This window comes from Phyllostomus discolor, chromosome 13, assembly GCF_004126475.2.
Source record: "Phyllostomus discolor isolate MPI-MPIP mPhyDis1 chromosome 13, mPhyDis1.pri.v3, whole genome shotgun sequence".
In the NCBI taxonomy this organism is placed as follows: domain Eukaryota; kingdom Metazoa; phylum Chordata; class Mammalia; order Chiroptera; family Phyllostomidae; genus Phyllostomus; species Phyllostomus discolor.
In genome coordinates, this window is record NC_040915.2 from 49,289,300 (window position 1) to 49,297,865 (window position 8,566).

The following is an 8,566-nucleotide window of genomic DNA, read 5'->3' on the forward strand; positions in this document are numbered from 1 at the left end:
GGGCCTTTGCACATGCTGTTTCCTCCGCCTGGAACATTCTTCCCAGATTTCACTGGGGCTACCTCCTTACCCTCCCTCAAGTTTTACCCAAATGTCAGAATCTCAGTGAAGTCCTCCCAGCCACCCTGTTTAACATTGCAGTGCCCCCCACCCAAGCAGGTCCTCTCCCCCTTCCCTGCGTTTCCATCTCCGTGCTTACAGCCGACATACTCTACCTGTTAGAGATTCGTTTGGCCAGTTGTCATGCCAGCTAGCATGGAAGCTCCAGGCGGGCAGGAACTGTCTGTTCTGTTTGCTGCTGCGTCCCCAGCTCCTAGGACCGAGGCGGGCGTGTGGCGGGCGCCCCCCGTGAAGCACCCTGACCGCGCCGATTGCTGTCCCCGCAGCACGTGTTCTGCGAGGAGTGCCTCTGCCTCTGGCTGGACCGCGAGCGCACCTGCCCGCTCTGCCGCTCCATCGCCGTGGACACCCTGCGCTGCTGGAAGGACGGGGCCACTTCGGCACACTTCCAGGTGTACTAGGGCTGGAGTTCCGGCACACGCAGGGCGATGGCACGGGCTCAGTGTCGTTGGGCCCAGCTCTGGGGACTCCCTGGAACACAGGCCGCGAGCACATACTGTCCTGCCTCCTGCCTCTTTCCACCTCTTCCCCTAAAGCCCCTGTCCTCCCCACCTTCGCCCTCATCTCCTGTTCTGTGGCATGGTGCGTGTGTCCTTCCCTGCAAATGCAGAAGCGTCCCAACCCAGGCTCGCTCTCTGCCCAGGTAGGTCTGCCCCCTGCCCCTACTCCAAGTCAAGGAAGCTGGAACAAAGTCCCGCCTGTTGAGTATTTTGACTCTAGGCAGCCAAATACCTGATGCTGCAAACTGGGGAGGGGCCTGCAGATCCCCGCCTCCCCTCCCCCGATGGCCCAGGTCTATGGGTGAGGATCACTGTGAAGTCTTTTGCAGGCAGGACATCGAGCATCCTGCCTAGAGGACCACCTTGGACCCTTGCAACAGCTCTGGGGTGGAGGGACTGTTGTTTCCCCCGTTGCACAGCTGCAGAAGCACAGAGCTCCACGTGGCCACTAGGCCAGGGCCACCCCGCTCGCCGTGGTGGGCTGAGTTGCCAGCCCAGGCCTGTCTGGCCTCAGAACCTGCGCTCCTAACCACTGTGCTGACCCGCCACTCAGGCGCTGCAGGTGTGGGGCCTGGCAGACGTGGTTTTTTAAAAGCACGAGAGGCGATCTTGAGGCCCCCAGTGGCCCAGGCGCATAGCATATTTAATTTGGACTGGTCGAGAATGCTAATGGCGAATGCTGCCTCCGGAAGTCAGGTTGTGGCTGGGACCCAGGAAAGACTTGTCCAGAAATTGCTTTTTGCCCGAGCTCTGGGCCGGGATGCTGAATCATGTCTGAGTAGCAAGAGAGGCCAGCTTTGGTCCAGATGTGGATAGCGCTGGGTCTGCACACCCGTCTGGGTTTCTTTTCCCCTCCTGTTTTTGTCCCCTCCTTCCCTTAAGCCTCAGAGTGGTCAACAGCCCCCATGGACATGACCTCCCCCCTGGTAGCCTTCAGACCTGAAAGGGACAATCCAGGTGAGGGATTGGCTCACGAGCCAGGGAGGTGGCAAAGAACGTAGTAGCAATCAGTGTCCCTGTGAGCTCTCCTTCAGAGCCACTGATCTCTGCAGCAGAACCACCTCCCTCCCTGCTCTGAGATCTGGGAGGAGGCAGCACAGGTGATCCCACAGAGGCCATTGGAATCTTGCCTGTCCTACCCTTTCTGCCAACCCTATTCTCTCATTGACAGCCTCAGCACCGTGGGCTGGCATCCCACAGCGTTTCCGAGAAAGCAGTCTGGGTGGTTAGTGAGCAGATTAGCAAGAAAGCCGCAGGGCACATGGTGGGGACCTTGCCGCCCACCAGCTCTCGGCCGGTGCTCACGTGGCCGGCCCATCCCCAGCAGATGCAGGAGATCTGCCCCTGTGCGCTATCAAGCCAGGACCTTTTTTTTCCCCTGACTTCCTGGCTCTTTTCTGGTACCCAGCAAGATACCCCTTCCAGGGTTGCGTGGCATCTTTCAAGCTCTGTTACTATGGCAATGGCTGCGATGTTACAATCCCACTTGCCTGGATAATCAAGTCGGAAAGGGAAGTGGAGGGAAACAGAGCCCAGTGGACACGGCTTCTCTGCCCCCCTCGCCTCCAGGAAGAACCGAAGGGAAGGAGTACAAGCTTCTGCAACTGTTTTTTCCATCAGAGCTCCCTGCCCGCAGATGCTGTCAGAGAGGCACGTGACACGGGAGCTGACGACGACGTACGGAAGTGCCAGCAGGTGACTGAGCAGGTGGAGCAGCCTGTGGGAGTCAGGCCTGGAGTTCTGATTCTTTGTATTTATTCATGTACTTTATTCGGGTGACCCTGGTTAATAAGTTCTATAGGTTTCAGGTGCACCACTCTATAACCCACCATCTGTATGCTGTATTGAGTGTTCACCACCCCAAGTCAACCCTCCTCCCATCCCCTCTTATCCCCCCTTCACCTCCTTCTACCTGCCCCCACCCCTCCTCCCCTCTGGTCATCACTGTACTGTTGTCTGTGTCTTTGAGCTGTTTCGTTGTTTTTGTTTTGCTTTGTTTTGCTTAATCCTTTCACCTTTTGCACGCAGCTCCCCCAACCTTCCTCCTCTCTGACAGCTGTCGGCCTGTTCTCTGAGTCTGTTTCTATGTCCTTTGTTTATTTTCTTAACTCTGTGTGGCTTTGAGAAATCCCTTCACCTTCCTGTAGCCATCTCCATGACAACGACACCTAGTGTATTATTTACTGGACCAGGAAAACTCACAATGTGGATTACTCGTGAATACACCGGTGACTTAGTCCATTACCCACATGCCCCCCCCCACACACACAATTCTCTGACATTCTGCACGTAACAAGCCACGCCTCTGACACTGTGGAGAGTGTCACATGCAGGGGACACTCGGGGTAAGGTGGGATTTTATGTATTCATCTCCTATCCTCCAGGGAAATTCCTGTCTAGAAACTCCCTTTGGGGTGGGAGGCTGTAACTTCTGCTCTAGGCCGGAAGAGTGGCCAGTGCCGGGTTTTCCAAATGCCGAGCCAAACGTATTCCTCAGCACAAGCCTGGAAGCAGCCAAGAGCCGCCACCGTCGGGAGACAAGAACAGTGCCGCTCTCCTTGACCCATCTGGGCGCCTCAGCCCATTTATTATGAGCGGGATTCGTCGAGTGTCAGAGCGGAGCACCCTGCTCTTAATATTTTATGGCTCGCTGACTCGAGTTCCACGAAGTCCTTGGAAACGGCCCTCTGAACGTGAAATGTCTTGAGTGTAATGCATGTGAGGGACTGAGACGGCCAGCTCCGGGCCTGGATATAACAGACTCCTCCCGTTCCAAAGAGGCGCGCCCGAGAGGCACTGGACACCTCCGGGCTGCGGAGACCCGGGCCGGGAGGAGGAGATGGGAGGGGAGTCCTGGAATCTGTCAGTACTTCTGCGCTGGGCCAAACGGCCAGCCGCCTTTGGTGTTTTCACTGTCCCCCCCCCCCCCCCCCCGAAGTTTCCTTCTGCCAATAAATATCATCTGTCAATGAAACCCAACCTGCGTGGTCCCGAGTCTTCGGTCGCCTCTCACAGCCGGGTGGGACCATTTGGGGAAAATGCAAGGAAGCTCCTGGTGCAGCCCTGACCCCCTGACACTGGATCCCCCCGCCAGAGCAGTCCCACCTCGTGGCAGGCGACGTTCTCAGGAAGCGGCTCCGGGGTTGACCAGCAAGGGGACGAGTGAAGCGGGAGAGGGAAGGGGATGGAGACAGTGAGAGGGAGCCTTCCCGATGAGTGGCTCCTGAGCTGGGTCCACGGGGGCTCTGGAGTGTCCATTGCATCTGAGTCGGTCCCACCCTGAGGTCTTGAGGTCTTTGACCCTCGTGCTCGGTCCTTGTCACTGGGTTGATTGGGGCTGGGCGGGGGGACTCCCAGGCACTCGGCTGCAGAGGCCCCAAGCCTCGGAAGGTGCCAGGTGCCACAGAGCACACAGGGGACAGGACGGCACGCAGACCTGGCGGAAGAGATGTGGCCGCGGCACCTACAGCACCCAGCTCAGGTGTTAACTGCAGGCCGTTTGGGCCTGGGACACAGAGGCTGGTGTAAGAATAAGAAGGGTTTTCCAGGTGCCGGGTCAGGGCAGATGTTTAAACTGTGAATTACGGCCCTGGCTGGTCTGGTCAGCTGGTTGGAGCGTCGTCCCATTGAACAAAAAGTCACAGGTTCAATTCCTGATTGGGGCACATACCCAGGTTGCAAGTTCAATCCTCCATTAGGGTGTGTGTGTGTGAGGGCAACCAATTGATGTTTCTCTCTCTCTCCACCCCCCACCCACACTTCTTCTTTCTCTCAAAGAAATGAAAAAAATGTCCTCTGGTGAGGGTAAAAACATTAAAGTGTAAATTGTGGTTGACCTTTGAACAGCACAGGGATTCAGGGTGCCAGCCCCCCCCCCCATTCAGTCAAAAATCTACCTATATGACTCCACCAAAACTTAATAACTACCTCCCTGGCTGGTGTGGCTCAGTGGATTGAGTGCCAATCTCCAGACCAAAAGGCTGCTGGTCCGATTCTCAATCAGGGCACGTGCCTGGGTTGTGGGCCGTGTCCCCAGTGGAGGCATGTGAGAGGCAACCAGTCAATATTTCTCTCACACATCGATGTTTCTCTCCTCTTTCTCCCTCCTTTCCCCTCTCTCTAAAAATAAAAAACAGTTTTAAAAAAACTTAACTAATGACTAATTGCCTACTGCTGACCGGAATACCAATAACATAAACATCGATTAACACATATATTGCCTGTTACGTGTATTATATACTGTGCGCTGTATTCTTATAATGAAGTAAGCTAGAGAAAAGAACACGTTACTAAGACAATCGTAAGGAAGGGAGAATACAGTCTGGGAAAACACCGACCGTGTGGAGGTAGACCCGTCCGGTTCACACCTGAGTTGCTCAGGCGTCAGCTGCAACAGCGTTAGGTAACAATTCATGCCTCACGGGGCAACATGACGAAGCCACACAAACACATCGCCAGGCAGAGCTTTTGGGTCGCAGGTCCTTGAAAACCACTTCATGTGTGGCTTAAATAGAAGGACCGGATGTGTGGCTCACACGGGAGAGGCCTCGGGTGCCGCTGGGGGGTCAGAGACTCCAGGGATGGCGGCGTTAGAACCCCGTCTTTGCAGCCCTCGGCGCTGTCTCCTCCACGGCGGTTTGATTTTCAGGCGGACGGATCCCGTGTGGCACTTAGGTTCTTCTCCCAGCTTCTTCCCCAAGGATCAGCAGAGACCTTCTGCTTCCCCAGGGCTCTGGCGGGAGTCCGAGGTTGACTCCCTCGCGTGGTCCCTGGGCAGGGTGTTGAGCCCAGGAGGTGGGAGCAGAGGTGGTTGGGAGAAGGGAGTCCTCGGTCACTCCGAGTCACCTGGACTGATCCGGCATTAACAGGGCAACCGGCTCCTGAGAGTGGGGGAGGGGTGGTCGCTAAAGAAAAAAGGGATCTGTTATCTGGAAAAACAACTTGTTCTCGACCCACTATTCCTAGGGAGAGACTAGAACTTGGTCTTTTGGGACCTCTCACTGAGACCAGGTAATGGCAGGTGGAAGCACCTCACCAGAATGGCCCATCTGCCCGTAGTCGGAGTATCAGTGTGCAGGCTCATTAGTGTATCTACGTGATGATGGCATACATCAGTCAGGCATGGTTTTGTGCATGACCTTGAACTTGACTATTGGGCCTGTTCCCCCAACCATTGCCCAGTCCAAGGCTACTGTTTAGGCCAACCCTCCCCTTGGGTGGGGGGGTTCTCAGAAATATGAGACAGAAGGGAGGTGAGTATGAGACCTTCCTTCTGTCCCCGGGAAGGATGGGTGTGCAGCCAGGTCCTCCCCCAGTCTTCGGGGACCAGCCTTCCACAAGGAAATGAACACGCAAAGGCCTTTAGCTGGAAGTGCACAACCAGTTTTTTAATAAAGTCATTACAAATATGTACAAAGCGTCTCCAAGGTATGAAATTCCTCTTACAAAAGAGCAAACCACCCAGCAAGGGCAGAACCCAGAACAGAACGTCCCCACGCTTATTGCCACTCTGACGGAGCCAGAGGCCCCGCCCAGGTTCCCAACACCCCGCAGCCAACCCCGACCCCACCACAACGCAGGCCCCTGGGCGCTTACAGTGCAAAAGACCTTGGGAGGAACTTGGGGGTCGCACTGGGGAGGGGACAGGAAGGAGGTCAGAAAAGCTTCCCATGTCCTAGGAAGGAAGTCAAACAGGCCCTGTGTACAAATTAGGAATTCCTCCCAGGCACCTGACAGAAACCGGGAACACAGAGGGCAGGGGACAAATACATAAACCCCAACTGAACCATCCAGCCCGCCCTGCGGTGTCCCTAAATGCAACACTACTGGCAGTGAACCCAAGTCAGGCTCCCCTGCTCCCTGCTGGGCCCCTAGCGTGGGCTTGCCCTTGAACTAGCAATGCCTTGGGACCAGCTCGGGAAGGAATCCAGCATTCACGGGGCCATCAGCTCATGAGCTTGGGGGGCAGGGCGCCACCCAGACCTGAGTCCAGATCTTGTCTCGGCCACTTCACTGTCTGAGCCTCAGTCTGCTAAACTGTAACGTGGAGATGGTAACAGTGCCGTCCCCCAGAGCGGGGTGAGGCCTAGCCGAGGGGGACATGTGTGAGAAGCACGCCCTAAACGGCAGCTCTCGTTGCACTCCCGTGTGAAGCAGCAGCGGTCTGCCCCTCGGTGCTGGGAACGCGCTGGGATCGCAGGCTTTTTAATTGCCTTCATGATAGTGTGGTGCTCTGTAAATACACATGCTCTAAAACAATCTGCCAGCGAGGCTGGGGGTCATAGCGACGACCTGACAAATCTGTTAAAAACCGTGAACCAGACTGGGAAGGGGCACGTCGAATTCTAAGCGGGGCTGCCCCTCCGCGATGAATAAGTGAGCCTCCCCCCAGATGGGATTCCACAACCCGACACATTGTAGGCACTCCATCAACAGGTGTTGAAGGGGCGAATTAAAATTTCAAAAAGAAACTTTCAGTTTAAGCTTTAAAAGGACACTTGGACGTCAATTTCCTCTATCAGCTCCCAGGGGACTAGGCCAGAGTATCTAGCCTGTTCCCCATTTAGCACCCCCCCCCCCAAAAAAAAGCTTCAGACCCCCTGAGTGGCCTGAAGGGAACATTCAGAAAAGGAGCTGATATCAACATAGAGGAACGACACCTGTGTTCCGGTCTCTGCAGCTTCGAATACCAGCTGGACACTCCAAAAGTCCACAGTGGCAAACCGGTGTCACCAGAAGATGCTTATGTGGCATCGGAGAGGGACTCCCCCTCATTTCACGGCGAGGAGATATTTTTATCACTGTCAGAAGCATTATAAAATAGAGCTAGGAGAACATAAGGTCAGCCACATAAATTGTGAAAATCAAAGCCACAGCCCCATTGTTCCGTGACAGTATTCTTTCAGTCACCATTTGCCATCCAAGTGGAAGAGAACTGTAACATGAGACCACTGGGAGGAGTGGAAAAGAAGTCTCCAGTGTCCCCAGGAAAGAGGGAGAAACAGGAACGGGGTTCTCCGAGACGCTCGTGGCCCAGGACCGTGGACAGCAGCCAACGTGGCACGTGGGCTGCCCCAAAGAAACCTGTTACTCAAGCTGCGTCTATCTGTGCCTGATGGAACAGGAAGTGGAACCCCAAATCTGCAAAGGGGGAAGGGAGATCGTATTTTACTGAGGAGGATGGAGTAGGAGAGAGAAGCTTCCAGAAGGGAAGGGATCCGCTTCGGAACGGTGCAGTCCCAGGAGGCTCCAGTGTCCAAGGCTCCTGGACCCCCAGCCTGTGAGGGCAACCAGCCCTCTTCCGTTTGCTCCTCACCTCATTATGCAGCGAGCTACCTAAACAATGATCTCACAGGCCTGGACACACACACACACACACACACACACACACACAACTCGCACACTCTGCTGTCTGCTGAAACCCGATATGAGGTCTTTTTTAAAATTTATTTCAAAGCCTCCCTCCCTCCCTCTCTCTTCACAGACGCTCTGCAGTGAAACTAATCAAAATCAATGACTCCTTGGCAGCCGGAGAAAAGGGGGGGAGGGGGAAATAGTGCCAGCACTTTGCACACTGTGGAAGTATCGGGTTTTTTTTTTGAAAGAAAAACACCACCCCACTATCTCATGCAATCCAAGTAATGCAACGGGAGAGACGGTGGAGACAATATATACATAGATCATGCTTCAATTTCCTAATACAAATGTCCATCAAGAAGTCAAATCTCATATAAAAACAAGCATTAAAAACAACCCCTTGTCAAAAATCGGGGCAGTGGAGAAGTGCACTCAAATTAATGATGTGCAAGAAAAAGCCAGGATTAGATAAATACACGGTTTCTAATAATACAAGAGAGTATGTACAAGGGACGTGGCTGCAAAGCTCCACCAGGAGGGCATGAGCGCCCAGTTCTCTCAGCGAAGTGGCTTCATTGAAATCAAAACTG

At 54.6% G+C, this 8,566-nt stretch overlaps 1 protein-coding gene across 6 annotated transcripts in view; it reads left to right on the forward strand.

Moving 5' to 3' along the window:
* RNFT2 (ring finger protein, transmembrane 2) overlaps positions 1-3,450 on the forward strand; it is a 56,797-nt gene extending 53,347 nt beyond the window's left edge. For all 6 annotated transcript variants that reach the window (XM_036014622.1, XM_028527855.2, XM_028527853.2 and 3 more), the window contains one exon: positions 387-3,450. In XM_036014622.1, coding sequence (XP_035870515.1) covers positions 387-521 — 135 coding nt within the window. In that variant the 3' untranslated portion in view covers positions 522-3,450. The remainder of the gene's footprint in view (positions 1-386) is intronic.
* The last annotated feature ends 5,116 nt before the right edge of the window (positions 3,451-8,566 follow it).